Raw genomic sequence first — 23,041 nt, 5'->3', positions numbered from 1 at the left:
TGCTCCAGAGACTGTCAGGAGGGTTTCCGCACTGGAAGCATTATTTACAGGAGAGGAGTTGGAGAAGCAGTCACAAACTAGGTTGTTAACTGAAGAGGCACAGAAATAATTGATAAATTGGATAGTGAAAAGGAACTTAAGGCTAAAATAGGCGAATTACAGCAGTTATTATTTAACCCCTCACTAACAAATATTTTCAGTAACTGGGGAGTGTGGGGTGCTGAATGAAACACTGGTTTTTTAGAAACATTCCTTAGAAATCCAAGGAAACTACGGATCTGGAAGCCTGATAAAGCTAAAGCCAGGCTACTTAGTAGTAAAGAAATGTAATGAAGGATAGAGCTGGTAGAAAGATATATTTCTCAGTTCAAATTTAAGAACTAGGAGGTCTTAAGTGATTTTAGTAGGAGACAGGTTTAAAATAAGCAAAAGAAGGATCTGTTTCCCTACGACATGTAAATGAGGTGAGAAAAATCCTTATTAGGCGATGGGTGTAGATTTTAAAAGGTGACCTGGATTTAAGGTGACGCTGAGTAAATTAATGGTAATCCTTTTAAGCTTACCATTTATGGAAACTACTTATAGCTCAGGAAAGCCCTGAGGAAGTTTTATCTTTGCTTGGCTTCTTTTTATTGTTAGCATGCTGGTTTGACTACTATATGAGTCAGGGTACCATGATAGATTGGTCTTCTGGTTCTGACATGGTCCAGACATTGTAATGTATTGAGATGTCCTTTGAATATCTTTGTACTGTCTATATTGTTCAACATACTTGTGGGCAATCTCTAAAATCAGAAAACTGTGTAATAGCAACATTAGTTGGTAATGCAAAATTTAAGATAATTTGTTCTATTAGCAGCTTATGTTACTAAATGAAAAATACTACATGAAAATTAGTGTTGCTAAAAGCAAAGTAATACACGTAAGAAATAAAGAATTATGCATGAGTATTGATGGACTAGCGTTGCACTAAATTGTCTTCAGAGTAGAGAACTTGCAGCCTTCTCAACAGCTATCTGTAAAAAAGCTGATTTAACATCATACTGAAGTTAAAAAATGAAAAGATGTTGACTACTCACAATTTTCTCAAATGAAAAACTAGAACACTGTCACTGAAATGACTCATGATTTGAGTTCCAGGTTTAAAAGGAAAAAAAACCAAAACACCCACCCCACCATAACCAGTTATTTTTGTTGTTTTTTTAAGAGGAAACAGATTTACTTCCACTGGGACAAGTGTCTGTAATGATGAAAAACATAGTGATGGAAAAACAGAGTAGGCTAATAATAGAGAAAAGTGCAATTGGTAGACATTAAACAGTGTGACTCAGATTCACTCTGTAGGTCAGGAAGCATTTAGACTGTTCAGTTAGAGAAAGTGATGTTATTGTATCAGAGGGATCAGTCTCTAAATGCCCTGTTTCTTATATTCCTTCCAATCATTTTCTACTGGACTCTGTTGGAGACAGGACATAGAATTAGGTAGATCTTTGGTGTTACAAAATGTCTTTTCTGTTTTTCCATTTAACTAGGTCATGCATTTTTTTCAATAACTGTTAGAAGTTTTGGTTCCAAACCAAATACAGAAGATGATAGGTAACTTGGTAACTAAACTAACTTGAATCTGTACTGCTGAGTCCAGTCCTGTTTAACATCTTCATTCATGGTTTGGATGACGGAACAGACTGTACACTCAGCAAGCATGCTGATGACACCAAACTGGGAGTGGCTGGTAACACTAGAGGGACCTCAACAGACTGGAGAAATGAGCTGAAAGGAACCTCATGAAGTCCAGGGAGAAGTGCAAAGTCCAGGGAGAAGTGCAAAGTCCTGCACCTGAGGAGAGACAAACCGAGGCACCAGCATATGCTGGGGCCATCAGTCTGGAAAGCAGCCTGGTGGACACCACGTTGAACATTAGCCAGCAATGTGCCTGTGTGGCAAAGTTTAATGGTACACTGAGCAGCATTAGGCAAAATATTGCCAGCAGGTCAATAAAGGTGATTCTTCCCCTCTGTTCAGCACTGATGAGGCCATACCTGGCGTGCTGCATCCAGTTCTGGGCTCCTTAGTACAAGAGAGACATAGACATACTGAAGAGAGTCCAATGAAGGGCCACAGCAATGATGAAGGGACAGGAGCATTTCTTCTGTGAGAAAAAGCTGAGAGAATTGGCACTGGTCAGCCTAGAGAAGAGAAGGCTGAGGGAGGATCTTATTAATGTATATAAATACCTAAAGGGAGAGTGCAAAGAGAACAGAGCCAGGCTCTTTACAATGGTGCCAAATGACGGGCCAGAGGCAGTGGGCACAAACGGAAATAATGGAGGTTTCATCTGAACATCAGGAAGCACTTCTTTACTATGATGGTGACCAAGCACTAGCACAGGTTGCCCAGAGAAGTTGTGGAGTTTTCATTCTTGGAGATATTCAGAGGTTATCTGGACAAGGTCCTGGGCAACTGGCTTTGGGTGACCCTGCATGAGTAGGGGGGGTTGGACCAAATGACCCCTGGAGGTCTCTTCCAAACTCAACTCTGTGATTCAGTGATACAATCTTTTTGAACATACAGTTGCTAATGCAGCTACTGGAAAAGGTCTTCATACCCTTTTGCTTGAATAGTTCTGGCTATTGAACTGGTTGGCAAATCAGATAGGCACCATTCAAAATGATTTTACAAAATGAGTATCTGATTTTCATTGTGGTAATATTTAGGTGTTTTGTAAGAGAGTGCTCCTTTTCCCCAAAGATCCCATTTGTTGGAATATAATCCTGGAAAAATTTCTCATTAAGGAAGAATTTTCTAGAGTTAAAATCTACACAGCTTTAATTTAGAATCCAAAATGATTACCTCATTTCTGGAATTGGTAAATGAAAATTGTTCAAAAAACCTGAGCAAAATTTGTGATTGTTCCCTCATTGGACATGGATTATCCAAATTGTAGCAGCCCAATGGGCAGATTAAAGTATTAATGTTTTCCTGGTAGACTCAGTTTTGGATCTTACCTCTGCTGTAGAGCTGTGGTGTGGCCAGTACTGCAGTAAGTGTACATCTTGTGCAGGACATCAGTGCCTCAGTTGCCTGTGTGAAAATGAGGCTAGTCTTTGCAGGACTCAGCTAGATATGAGGTACTACAATGATCTTGGATGGCATAATGGTAGACTGATATTTAAAAATATTTGGAGGGTAGGGGCCATGTTAGTGTCTTGACTGAAAATGTGCTACCATGTGAAGAGTGTCTTACAAACAGGTGCGAGATTGTGGAGGGAAATGAAAAGAGAAAGTGGGCTCTGGAAAAACACAGTGATGTCTCATTGTGAGACTCACACTCAAAATATTGTAAGTCTAGTTTCTACTTCTTAAAAAAAATTATTTAAAAGTCTTACTGTTTATTCCTGATTAATGACAGATGTTTCCAAAGTACTCTTAGTTTCTTCATTATTTCTCATTTCAAGGAGTAGGAACAACTTACTTGGACACTCTTCAAGTTGATTCTCAGTGTTTCTAGGGAGAAATTAATGATTTCATCACAGATGTTGAGAGAAGGAGCAATGATTTAGAGTAATTAATTTTGCCAGTATAAAGTTTTCCCTTCAGATTCATTTTGATAAAACTACCCACTTTTAATTTCCTAATCTCAGTTTCATTTTGGTTTGCATGTTTGAACAGGTGCCACATTTCACACAGAACATAGCTGCATTTCAGTAATTATGAGAAATTATTTATTTTATTGTTTTAAAATGAAATTGTGAAATATTTAAACATAACCATGAAAGACAATACAAATGGTAGTCATCATTTCTACTAGTTTATCCTTGCTATATAGATGTGCTGCTGGGGGTCTATTCTGAAAAGAATGTTTCTTGTTTTATTTTGTAATTTACATTTTAGTTCTGTAAAACTAACGCTCCAAGGTGGTGATTTCTTTTTCTCATCAATGTACTAAGACTAAATTTATTCTTTTTGAAAAAAATATAAATCAGAAGATAAGACTGTTGTTTGTCAGCTGTACCATTTTGGGTCAAGCTGTGTCTGTGATTCTTACTTTTAACTCTCTGTGAGCACTTGCTTATTTTGATACATGGGCTTTTGCCTCCATCTTTCTCTCCTCACTCCTGAAAGCTTAGGTTTTTTTGTCTTTTTGATGAGATAGTCAGACTGCCATGCTGCTTATAGCCACAGTGCTGTTGCTGTTTCAGGGTGAGCTAGGGGATGTTTTCTGCACCACTTTAGATATATTTCTTCTTTATCTCTGAAATATCAAAGTTCAGTCTTTAGTATTCCACTGCTTTAATCCATAACCCATCTGTGTTTGATGCCTCTGAGAAAGAAATCTCTTGGATCCTCTTTAAAGGAAGGAGATGACGATATGAAAAAACACTCAAAAGAAATGTATTTCTTTGCTCACAGGTAAATATTATGCAAAGAAGTCTTTAGGCATGCGTTCTTACTAAAATCTTTCTTCTTTTGGAAAGATCTATCAATTTCCACTGGACCTATTGCCACCATCTCCAGGCTTCTTTTGAAGTTTGTTCTCCACACATGTTCTCCTCTCTCTCTTTTCACTGGGGACTTGGGCAGTTTGCTCTCTCTGATCATGAGTTTTTTGTCCTGCTTGTAGCCAGATGTTTCTCATTCAGGAGCTCCTCCTTGCGTCTGGGGTTTTAATTACAATCTTCTGTTTTTACTCTGTCTTTTTCATAGCATTTTATTCTGTTCATTTCCAAGCAACTGTCTTTATTTTAATTACTTGTAGTCAGGTGCAAAATTGAGTTAGAGCTCGAAGTGAGAGTACTGTTATGATCCCAGGAGGAGGGAGCAATATCACCTATGTACTGGAGATAACCTGGCAGAAGCTTAGAGGTGCTGGTTGATACTTAGCAAGGTATGACTGATAGTTGCTCCTGGCAGAGTGGCTCCCAGTCATTTTGTGTACCTATGGATACGGTGGAACAGGATGCTGGATGTGGTAAGGTTTAGGGTTTGTTGGTTGGTAGTGAAAATAGGTAAGTATCACATAGCCAGTGCAAGACAGTAGTTGTTCAATAAGCCTTCTTTCCTGCACCTGCAAAAATGAGAAAGGAAGAGCAACTGCTTTGCTGGAAGCAGTAGATTTGCTGTCTCTTTCCTTGGTGCGAGGCAGCCACTGCTGAGTAAGTGCCAGCTGGCATTCTGAATGCAGCTGTTTGCCTAAAACAGTGGTAGTATGATCATGTTCAATTATAGAAAATGTCTATGTGGCCTGACCTATCACTCAGAGCACTGAGACAAGTTGCACAAGATGTTCATTGCAAAGTATAAATAATTCTCTTATTCTGTCTAATGTTCTACATGTTTGGCTCAGCATCTGAACATTCTTTCAGTGTACCAGCCTGAAATAAAAATGCCCCAATTAAAATGTAACACTTCAGAATATAGAAAAATTAATGGTTTCTTTCCTCCCTCCCCTTAGGTGCTCGTTAACAATATTTTGCTATACCTGACATTCTTCTTGTAGGCCTTTTCCAAGAACAATTCTGTAGCAGCCCATCTGTTTTATTTTGTTGATTCACAGCTAATGTGTGCCATGATCAGCTAAAAAAAGGGGAAGAAGATTGCTTATTTTTGTTGCATTGCCCTTGATACTGCAATTGGGGTCAGTGAGTCTCTTTATGAAAGAGTCACAGAACACACTTACCTAGATGATTTCTAGACTTTAGGATAGGGCAGGCAGAGCCTCTTTCTTTACAGAAGCCACAGTGTGAGCAGAGATTGGTAGCATCTTTGGAAAAACAAATGTTAAACAGAGTTCTCAGAAGTGATAAAGACTTTCCTTAGGGACCAGGTAAAAACGGTTGCAACCAGGAAATTGCTTCAGCTTGCTGAGAACAAGATTCAAAGGAAATGATTCATTGTGTAAAGAGACAGTGGGAAATGGGAGATGCTTATGAATGCTTATTTTGTCTCATCTAGCTGTTGTATTTTTCAGTATTTCAAATGTTGCCTTATCCTGGCTTTAGAAAACAGTTCAAAAGTGTTTTGATGATGACCGCCCTAAGAGGTGCAGACTGACCCCTGTTGAATTCTGAGTCCCATTCCAAGTATGCGTTCCTTTAACTCAAAATTTTTGAGTCCTTTGGTTGTTTGATAACTTGAATATAGCTATTCTAGATTAGAGGAGGAGAAATTACTTGCCTGCGGCATGGACAGTATTGTAGGGCCTTAGTACACATATGCAGTTTGTGCTACAGTTTTTCTGTAGCTGATGACTTTCCTTTGCTCACGTTTTTACTGTAAAGTCTCTCCAAAACTGGGGTCTATGAGTACATGGAATATTTTTTGGGGAAATCTGCTTTCTAAGGAAAGAAGGTATTTTACATTTACAAAGGCATTCACATAGTGCTTTTAGTGATATTTATCAGCATAGTCATGGCAGCATTGCTGTCTTCTAATTCCTTATTTCTTTAATAATTCTCTCTTCAGATTCATACTTCTCTAATTAACGGACGGCCTAGTGCTGATGATCCTTCACGCACATTGCTAGAATTCACTTCTGCTCGCTTTATTCGCCTGAGATTTCAGAGGATACGGACACTAAATGCTGATTTAATGATGTTCGCACACAAAGATCCAACTGAAATTGATCCAATTGTTACAAGGAGGGTAAGTTCTGGCAAAGCAGTAGAAGTGCATGTGTAGAAGTTCTCTTACATTGTGAATGGTGTACCTGCTTTTATTTGCCATAGGAAATTTTGGGAGATGATGAATACCTATTGTTATCTGTCAAAATTCTGGAGTTAGAGGTTTTCCTCTTCACAGTATTTTGTTATCTTCTCTATAGCACAAGTAATTTTATCTTTTCTGCTTAATGATGTTATTAACATACATAACATTCTTATTGGCGTAATAGGGGCACACAGCTCCTTCGGCTGCAAACATTTGGATGCAAGTAATTGGCAAGTGATTGCTGTTAGATAATGTCCACTTGCCTCTTCTGCTGCTCAATCCTTTGCTGCCTATAACATTCCTTGAACGCTTACTTTGAGTAGAATTTCTACTAGCGCTAAGTAGTAGCAGGGCCTGAATGCAATACTTTTAGCATTATTATATGATTGTTGTTAACAGTAATAATTTTACATTGTGCTTTAGCTTAAAAGCTTGGATGCAGCACTCAAACCATACCTCAGTCTTCTCCACTGTTCCTTATGTGTGCACACACCTATCTCTTCTTTCTGCAATCTCTGCTTTCTTCCTATGCCGCATCTCCCTGTTTTTCTGCTGCTCAAATGTTGTGCGTTACTCTATTTTCCGTCTGTTTTTTTCTACTAAGCATTCTTAAAAGCTATGTTAGGGGATGTATACCTTTCTTTCTGCTCAATTCCTCTTTCTGTTGGTCAGCTTATTTTCCTTTTGAAAAGTTCAAGGTACCACTATAGTATGTCCTGTTATAAAGGAGGAGTACTGTTATTCTTGGCTTTAGTTCTTATAATTAATCAATGGTGGATAACTGCAAAGAAAATTTGCTTCATCTGTTCCCCATTTCTTGTTTCTATTTCTTCCTCTACATACGCAGAGAGCTGGCTTTTTCTGAAAGTTTGGAATGTGCCATTCTGTTTTGTATTACAAACCCAGAAACGCTTCCAGGTGAGGCAGTTATTGCAACCTCACTAATCATGGAAATTGTGCTTATGTAAAAATGCAGAGTTATCAGTCTGATTCTAAGTGAAAACAAACACAAAATTGAATTCACACTTTAAAAATCATGGAATCATAGCATGGTTTAGGCTGGAAGGGCCCTCAAAGATCATCTAGTTCCAATTCCCCCTGCCATGGGCAGGGACATCTTCCTCTAGACCAGGTTGCTCAACGCCCCATTCAACCTGGCCTTGAACACTTCCAGGGAGGGGACATCCACAGCTCCTCTGGGCAACCTGTTTCAGTGCCTCACCACCCTCACAGTAAAGAATTTCTTCCTAATATCTAGTCTAAATCTACTGCCTTTCAGTTTAAATCCATTACTCTTTGTCCTATCACTGCACATATAGTCCCTCCCCATTTTTGCTGTAGAGGCCCCCTTCAGGTACTGGAAGGTCTCCCTGGAGCCTTCTCCAGGCTAAACAACCCCAACTCTCCCAGCCTGTCTTCATAGATGTGCTCCAGTCCCCCAATCATTTTCATGGCCCTCTTCTGGTCTCACTCCAACAGGTCCATGTCCTTTTCATGCTGAGGACCCCAGAGCTAGACACAGCACTCCAAGTGGGGTCTCACAAGAGCAGAGTAGAGGGGAAGAATCAACTTCCTTGACCTACTTGCCACGCTTTTTTTGATGCAGTCCAGGACACAGTTGGCTTTATGGGCTGCAAATGCACATTGCCAGCTCATGTTGAACTTCTCAAATCACTGTATATTTATGAAAACCTGGTGCAGGACAATCCCCAAATTTCTCAAACCAACAAAGAATAGTAACTTCTGCATGGCATCTCTCCATGAGGCTCTGACTTTCCCTATAGAATACATTAGACAAGCCACTATTCCACAAAACAGGAAATAAAGGTTAACCATAAATCGTACATTTTCTGTGTGGTGTGTGTAGTAGAAGGTTAACTGTGAGTTATATGAGTTCCCATTTGGTTTGATGTATTTATTAATGAATTGAAAAGGAGGTTTAACACAGAAACAGCAAAATTTGCAAATAGCATGTTTGTTTTGATTAGCCAGTTGTTAGGATGTTACGGGACCCTTGCCAAAACAAATGAAAATGGATGAGATGACATGTGAGACTCGCTTTTCACAGATGTCATAATGCATGATTATAAATTTCTTTCCATCCTTCTTTCTGGTTAGGGCTATTAATCCCCACCAAAATAAAAATAGAAATAGTCAAATGGGAAAGCAACAGGTCAAAAGTTATTTAAATCTCAGTAATGAAAGTTTCTCAAAAGGCCAATAGTAAAAAAGATTTATTTCTGCAGTCCAATAAATGCCCAAGTAAGACCCAGCTAAGGTGAACAAAGGTGATTGTTTCTTAGTTTTTGTTCTAGCCTTTCTCTTCTCACCATCATCATACCTTTTCCTTTTCATGTTTTCTGAAGGGACTAACTTCTATAGCATTTGACTTTTCATTATCCGTGGTGCATATAGCCTTTTCCTATTCTCACATTTGGTGTATGCTGTGTTCAAGTTGACATGACTCTTGTGACTTCAAACAAATGGAACTGTGCCAATTTATACCCATTCTTTCACTGAACCTGAATCTGTTGATCAAGACGCAGCTTGGATTACACTGTCTGCTATATTTTTAATAGATCAAAAAAGAAATAAAATAGGACCTGACAGATTTATCTTCAGAAATGAATTCTGCAGTTTGGCACCTGCATTTTACAATCCACTTAGCAATTCAATTTCTGTTTTGTCTTACAGTATTACTACTCTATAAAAGATATCTCTGTTGGAGGCATGTGTATATGTTCAGGCCATGCGAAGGCTTGTCCACTGGATCCAGCAACCAATGTATGTATTTTTCTTTTTTTTTTTGTTTGTTCTTAGTGTGTCTTATTCATAGGGTAGAACATAAGAAAAAAATCTTGATAATCCTCAGAGTTCTGTGAATTTGTGTCTGTTCTTCACCTAGAAGAACAGTTGGAAACAGTGCCAGGATGAAACAGTGCTGACAACCAGAATAATAAACATTCATAGAACGTCAGCGGAGGCTCTCTCTGAAAAGAAAGAATAGGTTTCAGATAATTCACTTCATATTGAAATTTTTCTAGGAACAGCAGAAATTTGGATTAAATTATGTAGCTGCAGAGATGAGTACTAACAGTAAGTATTTATTTTCCTCCTTGCTATTAATTGAGGTGTTTCCTAAATGACTGTCAAGTATTTAATCAATACTTGCAAACAAATGATGGATCTGCAATGGCACATTTACTATGCAGAATATATTAACTGAGTCATCAGTCAAGCTAGTCCAGAAAATCATGAGCTGTTTATAATTTTTTCCAACCTGTAGCTTTCTTTTTGCGCCATTAATAAATTTAACAAATATAATTGAAATACGGAAATATAATTTGTTACTGATGGTCCAAACCTATGCACACATTATCACTAATACAGAATTTCCAATCTACTAGTATTACTAGTGTGCCACAATGTGGGATCTCTTCATATACTATTCACTTAAGTAGGAGCTTTGTAGATTTAATGGAGAATCTTGTTTGTATGTGACATTACACCATTGTGTAGGAACAAAAAAAAAAAAGTGGAAGAAATCCTATAGAGAATTTATTCACAGTTCTAAGCAGTTTCCATGGATCCTTTAAAAAATTTTACAGACTCCTTGGTTTAATACTTCTAAGCTTTTCCTATGATGATGTGTATAGCAAGTGTTGAACTATTATTTCAGATAGCCTTAGTTATCAAACTGCAGCATTGTCTCAGTGCCATCTGTTATAATTAGGCCTGCCTCAGAAGATAAGTGCTGTTCTTGTGATTACTGCATAACTTCAGATAGTTTGGCTACTAAATAAAATAAAGGCATTTTGACGAGCATGGTGTCTTGTTTTGCAGAATGACAAATATGTATTTGTTGTCTGACCTGTATAGAAAAGAGTATAAGTGAAACAACTCAAGCCATAAAAGATAATGGAGTGTTTGGTTTAGCTCTCCAGGGACACTCTTTAGACTAAGCCAAACCAAAGTAGGTGGGCTTTGGCTATAAACATCATGATGGTAATTGTTAGCACAATTAATCTTTCCCCTAGCATTACAAAGAATAAAGTTGCTTGAATTTACTGTGTTGCTTTTCTGACACATTCTTTAGCATAACCTTGTTTTGAAAGATATATGCTTTTCCCTGTAAACCATACAATTTCTCTAGATTACCTTGCTACTTTGACCTTAAGTGTCTTCACAAGGACCACAGATAATCCTCTCCTTTTAATAACTATTGGGAAGGCAATCTTTGCTCCTCATTTCTCCAAACTACCATTTCTTTTGTCTTTTTCAAGCTGCTTCTGTGGCTCAGAGAGTTTGGGTGTTCCCTACAGCAATGTTTTCATGCTGTGACTAAGGTGGTCTGCTGAGGAACTGAAAAGTGACCAAAAGGCTGGTCCTGCTCTCACCTCTTAAAAGTTTAAAAGCTCCTGCTATTCCTCACATAAAATTAGTTATGCAATTAGACGGTTACATGATGAGTTGACTTATCCAGTAAAAAAATGCTAAAATTGAAAGAAATAACAATTTTTAATGGATCAGCTACAGAATTGATTTCACTCTGCAGCTGCAGGGTTGCTACATCTAAGCGAAGGGTAAAGACTGGCTCACTCCTTCTAGTGTAAGCTAACTATCAAACCAGTTTTCCTATTATGTGAAGCTGTGTTTGAGGGCTACCAGCACTTTGGCTTATTTCCTGTAATGGGAAACTTTCCTTCTTCCATCCTCCTTCCTTCAGCCAGTTGGAATTAGATTCTCCTACATTCTTAGATTCTCCTCAGAGTCTCTGGCCCACTATCTTTATTTGCATTGCGGCTGTTTTCTTAAAATGGAGCTTTAGAAGTTAAACACACTTTAGTCTCTCACTTGGTTGACACAGGATACAGAAATGAATAAAAATGAACAGACAGAGGAATTACAGAATATAGCCATTCTTCATGTTAATGTTTTCATAATTTGAACTGGAATGCAGATTATGTACATGGACAGGTTCTTCAAATCATCACGTTGTGTAAATATTTGTTTTTCTTTTAAATTAGAAATCCGTCTGTCAGTGTGAGCACAACACATGCGGAGAAACATGTGATCGGTGTTGTCCTGGTTTCAATCAAAAGCCTTGGCATGCTGGCACTTTCCTGGTTAAGCACGAATGCGAACGTAAGTTGAAAGCAGCACAGAAGAGAGGGTTTATTGCAACTGCTGGTGAAAACTGAAATCAGCTCCTACATGATTTTGCAATTAATGTTATTTCTAACCACATTTGTTTATGAATCAGTCGTCGTTCATTTACTAATGGTGGCTCAAAGAAGTTAACAGAATAATTACACATGGAATCATGGTTTTATTGAACTCATAATATTCTAGTGTAACGTGCTGATGTTGGTGGAATACTGTATAAAAAACCTGAAACATTTTGACCTGCTTAGTTTTTATAATTATGGTGAGTTTGTTTTGATAAAATAACAGGACTGTATCCTGATAAGTAAAAAATCTTTTTTACAGATTTTTTTCATTGTATTAAACATTAACAGCATGATTTTTGTATAAATGGCATTTTTTATATTATAATGTTTAGCCTTGCTGAAACAAAATATTGTTACATGATCAAAATACAATTTGAGTTTCTGATTTTTTTAATGGGAAAAACAAGGTATCTAGTTTTTCCAACATGAAATGAAAAGATACAGTGAAATACCACCTTCCCACAGAATGGAAATTTCATTTTCAGATTTACTGTAGTAAGGGTAGTTATAATTGAACTTTAACATGTTATTTCCAAAGGTCACATACCACTTATATTTCTGAACATAATATAATCTAGTGTTCTATTTCATGTAAGTGTTTATTCAGTTGTAGGATGGCAGCTATAGTTTTACTGTGTGTGGTTACAAAATAAATAAAAAGAAATAGATATCCCCATATTAAAAGGAGTAATTGATTATTTGTGTCCTGTAAACTTTGGTCACAGAGGTCTTTGTTTCAGTGGGGACTGTGCACTGAGTATGCATTCTGGAATACACACTGAGAATGCATTCTGGAATACGATCAGGGTAGATTTATTTCCAAGTTTAATTTTTGAGAGACACTTCTTATGCCCTGTTCAACCCTCAGTGAATTGTTGTACTTTCATGGTGGAAACAGTTCCCTGGGATCTGTTTCAGATGTGAGGAGAATGACTCCCTGCAATGTTGACAAGCTCTGAATTTCTCTTTATGTTGAAATGATTGTTTTAATTCCACAGGGGAAGAGAGACAGAGTGCGAGCTACCTCATTTTCACAGCAACAGATTGTTAGATTAGCTCTCCTGCCTGTGGACCTGAATCTTCAGAGTTCAAATCTGAACTTCTAAAGAAGTTTTAAGATTGGGAATCCTGTTGTTCTGGCCCAGCTCTTATATGCATATGTGTAAATCACATATTTTTAGGATGTCTTTTGGCTTTCATGGAAAATATTTAAATTTACTTATACCATTCTGCTGCTTTACTTATAATTCCTCTTGCATTTTAAATTAGCTGATTCTTTCATGAACCATCTGTGTGTGCAACCACCAAAAAGTTTCTTGACTATCAATTTAAACAGAAAAATAACCCAAAACAAATCAGAAAGAACATATATCTATCAACTTCCATTCTCCCCCAGACAAAATATTGAGAGAAAAATACACTATATACAGAATTCCAGGCTGTTTGTGATAGGACCACATTGCTTTTCATAACTGAAATAGTAAATTAACACTTGGATATGCTGCCAGCTACAGTGTATGCGGCACCAATGATAAAATGTTGAACAATTCTTTTTAATACTTAAGGAACAGCGTGGCATCTCCAGCCTGAGAGTGTTGGCTAACACAGTTCCTTCTCATTTAGCATGCAACTGTCATGGGAAGACTGAGGAGTGTTACTATGATCAGGATGTTGCAGACAGAAATCAGAGTTTAAATGTCCACGGAGAATACACTGGGGGCGGAGTGTGTGTGAACTGCACAAGCCATACCGGTGGCATAAATTGCGAGACCTGCATCAACGGTTACTTCAGACCTAAAGGGGTAAATGCATGTTCTGTTGTCACTTCACTGTAAAGCTCACAGTTTAGAGCATCACTTCAGCGTGGGGAGTTAAGTTATTAAAAAGAGATGACACAGTTTGGATTGCCATTTTATGAAGGTTAAATTCTACTTCTGACAGGGTAGCAGTTGCTTTTCACAGCTGGAAATCTGTAAAGTTAACGCTCACAGAAGTATGAAAGTGAATTGTGTTGATACGAAGGAATGCACTTGAGGTCAGGGCCTCCAGCTAGTATTTAAATTTAATTTAAAAAAGGATGTGGTCCTGTAAACAGAACTTTTGCCTCACTAATGAATTTCAAGATTTGTTATCAAAGATCAAAGAAATACTGCTATATTTGATACTGGAGAAAGAGAGTCTATAATTCTTATTTTTTAAATGTAATGTAGAATTAATAACCACTGAAATTCTATAATGTCTCATGAATGCCTTTCATTTTCAGTGCGGTGGGAATTGTTTTTTTGTGTTTCACCATATAAAGCTGTATTTTCATCTAAGTTGAAGCTGTCAGAACAGGAATCTTACATTAGGCTCTACTGCCAATGTGGGCTGTGCCTGTGCTTTAGACAGTTACATTATTAGTGCTTAAATTCCTGATATTTTGTTTGTATAGTTTCAGTTGGGTAAATCATGGCCTTTATTCTGATTGGTTTTCAATCCTCAAACACAGAAAACATCAGCAAATAACAATAATTACATTCTCTGAAAATATTGGTTTTAGCCTTAGAGCTTGAGAAAAGGTGTACTGTTCTCTTCAACACTAGGGCACTTGATTTTTTTTCCTCTGAATCAGGTTATCATCCAACTAATAGGGAATTTATATATGTATGTGTGTGTATAATGTATCTATAGTATGTATATATGCATAGTTCATTAAGAACTTCTACTTTATATTCCCAGTGCGATATTAGAGTAAAGTTTAAGTTTGGTTGAGGTAACCTTTTCAAGAACAAAAGGAAATTGTTCCATTGTCTAATATTCCCTTTTATTAACTTACCCATTTTGTTCAGTTACTGACTAACTAAATTGAGTTAGCTTTTTTTTGAATCATGTTTATCAGGATAAGTGAACTATTTGTCAATATTACTGTAGGTAGGGAATGCTTAAAATCTACTTCATTACATTTATTGATTTTAATTATACAAGGGTCTGTATTATCTTTACATCTAGTTTTTTTATTTGGAATCATATTTGTGTTTAAATCACTTCCATGTTTCTAAATAAAAATCCAAAATATAACTTTAATGCCTAGACTGCATTGGCTAAGTTTGGCAACTGTCTCATTTTTGTTAAAGTGCAAACTACCTGCACAAAAGTTGCTCTCTCCTACTTTTTGTTTAAGAAGTAAATAAAAGTTTCCAATTATTAAAGTTAAGATTTTGGTTTGTAATCTCTTTGGTTTTATAGGTATTGCCAGATAGCCCAGATCCATGCCAGCCATGTTCCTGTGATCCAAATGGATCTTTACATAATACCTGTGTCAAAGACGAGAAAAGTGCAGAAGGAGGTAAGATCCCTAAAAGGCAGCGATGTTAAAGCTTAAGTTCAGCAATGGTCGAAGAAAAGTTGAAACGCTTTTGTCTTATCTCTTAAAAATCAGACTAACAAACTTTTAAAAAATTTTAGTCATGCAAACAATAATCCACCTGCATTCTTATGATACTTTTCTTTGGAAACTCAGATTTTATATCCAGGAATTTGCTGAGGCTTCTTTCAGGTTCATGGTTTGTAAACTTGGGTACATTTGGAAGAGTATTCCCCATTGTACATACTTGAGAATTTTGGCTTTAAAGAGCTTTCTTCTTTTACAGCAGATTAAAACTAGTACAACCATAATGTTTTAATCTCTTTTCCTCTCTAAACATATTTCCGTTTGAAACCTAGAAAAAAAAATCTGTTTGAAGGGTGTCATATTTATTTTCTATGTCTATTATTAATGTAGGTTTGTAAGCTGTTTACCATAGCCCTGTAAAAGCTGTCTTCAGACAGAGAATAAACTGCTTCCTTGTGCTTTGGGAACAATGGATTGCCATATTTTTCTGGTTCTTTTGTTGACAAACTTCTAAAAATACCTTGGGAACAAAACTCAAGGTCAATTCTTAAGAGATGTTTTAATTGGGCTAATTAAAATCTATTGACAAGAGATGCTGCAGCAATCTTTTTTGAAACAGAGATCAGTGGAACATAAAAGCAGCATAGAAGAGATGCAAATACAGGGCCCAGAGGTGTAAAATGCTCTGTAACAACCATGTACTGATTACATCAGTTCAATAAAATGATACTGATTACTGTCACCGTGGTATACATGGTGGGTTGACCTTGGCCAGCTGCAGCTGCCCACCCAGCCACTCTCTCACTGCCCTTCTCAGCAGGACAGAGGGAGAAAATAAGATGAAGCCGCTCAGGGGTCAAGGTCAAGACCAGGAGATTGCTTACCAATTAGTGTTATGGGCAAAACAGACTTGGCTTGGGCAAAATTAATTTAATTTACTGCCAATTTGAATAGATTCAGATAGTGATAAAGACAAAAATGTAAAAACCACTTTCCCTCCCCCACACCGCCTGTTTTTTTTTTTCAGGCTCAACCTCACTCCTTCCTTCCCACCTCCTCCATCTCCTCCCCTTATACCAGTAGTGGTGCAGCGGGATGGGGAGCGGGGGTTGTGGTCATAACGGTTTCTCTGTGATGCTCCTTTCTCCTCACACTTTCCCTGACTCCAGCATGGGTCCTTCCTGTGGACTACTGTCGTTTAGGAAAAAAATATGCTCCACCATGCATGTTCTTTCAGGAAATATCCAGCTGTTCATTTATGGGGTCTTCCATGGTGCACAGTGCAGATATCTACTTCACCTCTGGAGAGTGGAGGGGCTGGAGGGGGTTCTCTCCTCCAGTGCCTGGAGCACCTCCTCTCCCTCTTGTCTGTTAATGCTGTCATCTTTCTTTTCACACCTTCCTTGCTGGTCACTGGTGTGGGTCATTCTCCAGGGGCCTGGCAGCTGTAAGGCAGTTAATAGACTGTCAGTTCTTCCCCCATGGGAAGAGGGAAGAAAAAAGATAAAGACATTTTTCCATCTTGTTTTGTTATCAGTAATAGTGTTATTAGGAGCTCTCATAGCCTTTTATTCTTCCCTCTGAGCAAGATACAACAGACCTAAACCATCTCATAGTTGCTTTCTAAATTTGCTTACACTTTCTGAATCTTGACTGCATGGTACTGTGCTTTAACACCTTGCTTCTTGTATCTTCTTCTACCTTTTTAAATCTCTGATCTTCTTTCTGGTAAATTCTTTTCTTGCCTTTTTTCTGGACCTCTCTAGGACTCTTCCTTTCCTTTCCTGCTGTTTCTCTATTGTCTCCATCCTTCTAATTTAAAGATAGTTAACTGTAACTTTCTAATAAATCAAGGAATGTATTTTACCACCATTTGAAGATAATGTATAAAAAACTGGATTCTCTCTGTTTTGCCTCCATTTATCTTTATTGGGCAACAGCCAGTCCGGCTTATCTAGCCCGAGGCATTCAAACACATTTCATACCTCAGCAGTTCCTCCAGTCCCAAGAATCAGAGAGTCCTTTTGTTCTTTTCACAGAATTAAAACTCTCATAATTTTCTCTCTTGACAGCAACCAGCTTTTCCTGATCTTCCTGAAACTCAATTCATTTGACCACAATTGGTTAGAGGCCCGTGGCTTTTGAGCACATTACAGTACTTGCAGTCTCTGCTGAATCTGCTGTTTGTAACACATGAAATAGTTTTTCACCTTTATTGCTTTTTAAACCCATTGATGTCTCCTCTTTCCAGCTTATCTACTGTAGGGGTTATTCTGTGTATTTAAACTATTTCTTCTCATACATGACAAGTGCAACAACTGTTTTTTATATAACAGCCATCATACATGGAATTTCCTCCCCAAAGTAGTCCATGTATTTTTTTCTGAAACCAGTTGTGTCCTTCCGAGTCTTTGGACCCCCGTGAAAAGTAGACAGTTTACACTATCTGGACAGTGGCCAGAAGACAATTCTGATTATTTACCTATTTAAGACCACAAAAAGAAAAAAGAGCCAAGTCTACACATAACTGGGCTTTGCAGCCATTCTGCCTACAATGTTGCTGTTCTTTGTGCCTAGCTCTTTCTGTTTATTTGCTTTTTTTTATCTCTTGTTGTACTAAATAAGGCCCCAACACATTAGGAAAACTGTTTACCTCTTGCACATTATATTTGATTATAATGTTTGGACCAGTGAGCCAAATTTGTGCCAGTAATGACTTATTCAACAGAAAAGACACAATAATGATAGTTGAAAGCCTTTTTAATTTTTCTTGTCAGGAAAGACTTTTGTGGTAATGGAAGGGCTTGTGTTAGAAACAAGAGCAGATCTGGATATATTTTTTAGCAGAAAACTATCCTGAAAGCAGATCACTTTCTATGTTTTGGGTTTTTTTTTCCTGAAATTTATATTCAATACCCTGATAAAATTCTTTTTACTGTACACTGCTCACCCTGGGCAGCAGTTGGGTTTGAAGCACTGGGGAGCCTTCATAAAGGAAAGGCTGAAAAGCATGATCTGTCTGAAGGAATCTGTCTGTTCACCTGTGAACCAGAATACACAGAATACACACTGGGTAGCTTGAAATACATCTCAGAGTTTGCTGGCTGGTTGTTTAAAGAGAAATTTTTTGCTTGTTGTAAGATGGGAATACGCTTCTTAAATGTGTGTTAAGCAAATTAGTCGGGAAGATTAGAAACATTAAACTAAAATGGTAATATGATAATAGGGAAAATCTGTGGGGATATAAACTCGTCATGAACTGTTCTCAAGGAAAATAAAGCTGAAGGCTATACATTCTCTGTGTGCTTGAATACTGTAGGTAAAGCAACAGTTAAAATGGAAAATTGTAACAGTTACCATCATAACTGGTACATTGTTGAAGTGCAACAAGAGGATTTAAGTGATAGCATCCTGTAGTCATCCTGAGGTTTCAGTAGACACGGGCATAAAGGAGTCACTTTATAATTGGCCAGGAGGTTTTTTTAGGAGAAAAATAAGTATTTTTGTATATTAAGCATGTATAATTTCCATTTTGATCAGTCTAGTATAACTTTGTCCTCACATGTTTGACTCAACATTCTGAAATGAAATATTGTTATCTAGCTTGTATAGTATATTTTTAGTTTTGAATCTCCAAGAATGCTTTTGAAATATTATTTCATAGCAGCGTTATATTATATGTTTGTGAGCAACATAGAAAAAAATAGAACCAGAAACTTACAATAAATCATGGTATGTTTTCAAACTATGGTATTGATAAAATGAATTGATAAAAGTATCTCTAGGTTTTATAACTGAATAGCAATAAATTTAAAATGGAACTTGTCCAATCTATCCTAAAAATAGATAAACTTGACCATCACTGATATTGTGATCACTTGCAGTCGTGTATACAGAAGCCAGGGTGGAACCAGTACATTCAGAACTACTCCGTACTCCAGTAATTAGGCTCTCTCAGTGAATCAGTACTCTTGTGTCAAGCTGTAGTGGCTTGATTTTAACGAATAGCTGTTTTACTTGGCTTTTAAGCATCTTCAAGAGCTGTGATGTTTGGAAACTGGCAGAGTTTTGTGACTCAGATACTATCATGCAGTGAAGTTTTTTCTCTGTTGCCTCTTTATGTACAATATAATTCCAATGACACATACTTATTTTTTGCTGAAAATCCTTCTCAGACAGTCCTTTTAGTAGGAAAAGTAAGATCCAGACATCTCCATTTTTATTCAGGCTTCACAGTACTTTGCTTGGCAAACAGTCCCCCTGACTTCCATGAGATCATTTCTGGAATTTATACACTGTAGAACAGGAGTGAAAATGGCAGAGGCCAGTCTTGGAATTGCAGGTCTTTTCAGGGGTCTGGTGCGTGCTTTTGCATGTGTTTATTTTTGTGCAATTTTGAAACACTGGTAGGCTGGGAGAGAACTAACTGATGTAACTCTTAGTTCAAGATGACTCATCTTCTAGGATGAACTTTCAAAGCCTCTGTACACTCAAAATTAGGACAGAAAGTGATAATATTCAGGTAGAAAATGGGAAAGGACTGCTTGAACAAATAAATCCCCAACCAAACAAGGCCTATGAAGTAGCAGGCCAAAAGCAAAAGATGTGCTTCTGCTGAAATGTTGTTTCATTACGACAACAACAAAAGACAGACCTGAAACATCTGCACTAAATCGAAATGTAATTAGGGTGTTGACATAATATGCGGTACAGCAACCTGGTCAAAGATAACCAGCGGGACATTGACAGGAATTTACATGCTGTGTAATGAGAGCCTAGATCTTGCAAGTGCTGTAAATAAAAGAAGGCATTGAGCCAAATAAAATATACAGAGTAACTGTATCGACAAGCGTAAGAACTGGAAGAATATATGACAGTAGTCTTTACTCCTTCCTTTCTGCTGTGGAGTGTGAGGTCTCTTGATAGATGGTAGGCTGAAGGATATCCACTACTGTACATAAATTTATACTGTATATACTGCATAAGAAAGGGAATTGCTGGTGTGGTGACAATCCTGGTCTCTCTTCCTCAACTGCAGAGACTGGAAAGAGCAGTAGAAAGGAAGGTTTTTGATGGGGAACTAAGAAATGGACTGACTGGGCAGTGGAGGAGAGACTATAGATTGAAATGAGTATTTGGGGATTGTTCCATATTGAGACATTTAATTGAATTTGAGTTTGCTGTGACTTAACTCGTGAAGCCTAAGAATGAGTTCTCAAAACTTTCAAATAAGACCGGGTCACTTCTAAAGAGCTAGACTTTTTCTGGTGGAAACAGCAGGGTATTTTCACGTGGAGGGAACAGAAGCTTCTCTTGTAAGACAAAATTGTCTGGCTAGGGTGCCCTGTCTCAGATTACAGAAGAGCCTGAGGCCTGCTGTGCTGTGGGGCCTCACTGGTGGCTAGTTGAGAGGAGGGTAACTCAGAAATTTGAGAACTGGCTGGGCCAGAGGCATCAAAACCCATGGGGCACATGGTTATACGATAGTAAATGACACAGGAATTTCATGCTCTGAAGTTCTTTATGTAATTAGGACAGATCAAGAAGGTGACAGTCAATATGATGTGCTACAGGAGATCAAAGAGGCTGCAAGGTTAGAGAAGGCAGATTGAATTTAATCTCTGTATAGATTAACAGATAATATAATTTAAAACTCCTGTAGGTGACTGCTTCTTCAAACAGCTAGTTAGAGAAACTATAAAAAGAGAAGCATCTCTGGATTTATGCATGAGGAACTGGCTTAAAACTTTCCTCTTGAAGGGCAGTCAAATTCAACATTCTTGTAGGAATGAGAAGGCCTCCCTAAAAACAACCTAATCAAAACAAAGAAACCTTTAAAAAGAAAATAAAAATGAACAATCCAAGGTTGCTAATGACAAGCATAGGGTTTCTAGACTGCATATTAGCCATTCAGAGAAGATGCACCCCTCTAATTCAAAATTATTCAAGCAATGCAAGCTAGAAAAACGGATTGAAAAATTAAAAAAGAAGCTCCCTGGAAAAGCAGAAGTTATATCCAACTGAGGATAAAAGAAAAGGACATAAATTGTGACAGATTCTGAAAAGCAGTACTCTTAATAACACATACATCTTTTAAGAAGTAATTTGCTAAATGCTTAAATGTTGCTAAGTACTTATTCAGAATCAAAAGGACTGCTACAGATTCAAATTCAGTAGGAGTTAATTATTATTAATGTGTAATCAAGATATAGCCAGAGATTTCAAGAAAGAAAAGGACACAGCAGAAAAGCCAGATTAATTCTTTGTATCAGCAAATAGAAGAGCTCAGGGATTTTCCCACTTGGGAGTCTTTGTTCATGGGGACAAGTCAGAAGAACTGTTTCAAACAGAAGTGTCAGGTTTAGAGAAAACTGAGAAATGGAAAATAAAAATTCATTAGGAATAGATCATATTTGTCCATGGCTTCTGGATGTAGTTGAAAATGGAGTTCCTTGAGGCATTAAATATGGTTTATAATACTTTTAAAAACAGTCATTAATATTACATCAATAGAAACTGTTTATCCAATTTGTAAAAGAAAGGCAGATGGTTCCATGAAGCTAAAATCAGAAGGCCTGGTTTCTGTACCAAGCAAATCAGTAGAACTACAATAAATTATTTACACCATTGTTGAACTATGGCAAAAATGAGCAAAACTCAAGATCAGGGTTGTTTGGTTTTTTTTTGTAGAGGACAGTGTGCCTTATGAATCTGTTAGAAGGATTCAATGAACATGTGAACAAAAGCTCATTTGATTAATACAGTATTTTGATTTTCAAAAAGTTTTGGCAAGGTTCTTCACAAAAGACCATGAAAGAAAGTATAATAGAATAAGGAGGAAAGGTTCTTTCATGGATTAGTACTTGGTTAAAAGAATAAATGGACCATTTTCACAGTGATGATCAACATGAACTGTTGAAAACATTCATATTTAACCTGGAAAAGGGATGAGTAGGAAGGTGACAAACTTAGCAAGTACAAAATCTTTCACCATAGAAAAATGAAATAACTGCAAAATGTTCAGAAAGTTCTCAAGATAGTCGGTGCCTGGGTAGTAAAATAACTGATGAATTTCTGTACCAATTAAAGGAAAAGTAGAACACAGAGATAAGTAGTTCTACTTGTACATTGATTGCAGCGATTTCTGAATTATAGACACTATCACTTGTGAAACAGATCTTAGAATTATTTTGGACTATGCCCTGGATGTATCAGCTCAGTGCTGGCTCAGTAGTAGTCAAAAAGGCCAGCAGAGCCTTAGGAAATATTACTGATGTCTAAGAAACAAAACTGAAAAAATCATCAAAACATTTATAGGACCACACTATGCACTCCTTTCCCCTTAAATAATTTCTTAGAACTGTAAACAGTGAAGAGGACAATAGAGATTTTCAGCCCTACAAAGCAATTTCTGCTTAAAGAGATATTAAATAGGCTTAGAAGTTTTTGGTGTATGAAATAAAAATGTTGTGTGGGTATGATAGAGGTATATTGAAATCACAGATGACATGGGGAAAGTGAGTAGGGAATGGTTCATTGCTGTTTTCTATGATAGAAGAATTAGAGGGCAATAAATACAGGTTTAACGTGAGTGTTTTCTTTCGCACTACACGGCTAAATGTGGAACTTAGTGCTAGGGAGCTTTATGGATTCTGAAAGTAAAAGTAAGTTCAGAGGCGATTAGGTGAATTAATGGAAGAGAAGTTTTTCAGGGACTGTTGGATGTGAGGAA

General features: G+C 37.3%; 1 protein-coding gene across 1 annotated transcript in view; it reads left to right on the top strand.

Moving 5' to 3' along the window:
• Window positions 1-23,041, top strand: part of LOC104543681 (laminin subunit alpha-2-like) — a gene marked incomplete at its 3' end in the record, with an annotated part of 75,536 nt that overhangs the window by 46,258 nt on the left and 6,237 nt on the right. The window contains exons 5-9 of the mRNA XM_010188345.1: window positions 6,463-6,642; window positions 9,400-9,489; window positions 11,733-11,850; window positions 13,560-13,738; window positions 15,165-15,264. Coding sequence (XP_010186647.1) covers window positions 6,463-6,642; window positions 9,400-9,489; window positions 11,733-11,850; window positions 13,560-13,738; window positions 15,165-15,264 — 667 coding nt within the window. The remainder of the gene's footprint in view (window positions 1-6,462; window positions 6,643-9,399; window positions 9,490-11,732; window positions 11,851-13,559; window positions 13,739-15,164; window positions 15,265-23,041) is intronic.

This window comes from Mesitornis unicolor, unplaced genomic scaffold (assembly GCF_000695765.1).
Source record: "Mesitornis unicolor isolate BGI_N332 unplaced genomic scaffold, ASM69576v1 scaffold21627, whole genome shotgun sequence".
Classification (NCBI taxonomy): Eukaryota; Metazoa; Chordata; class Aves; order Mesitornithiformes; family Mesitornithidae; genus Mesitornis; species Mesitornis unicolor.
Note: the sequence above shows the minus strand (reverse complement) of the source record. Positions and strands in the feature narration are given on the sequence as shown.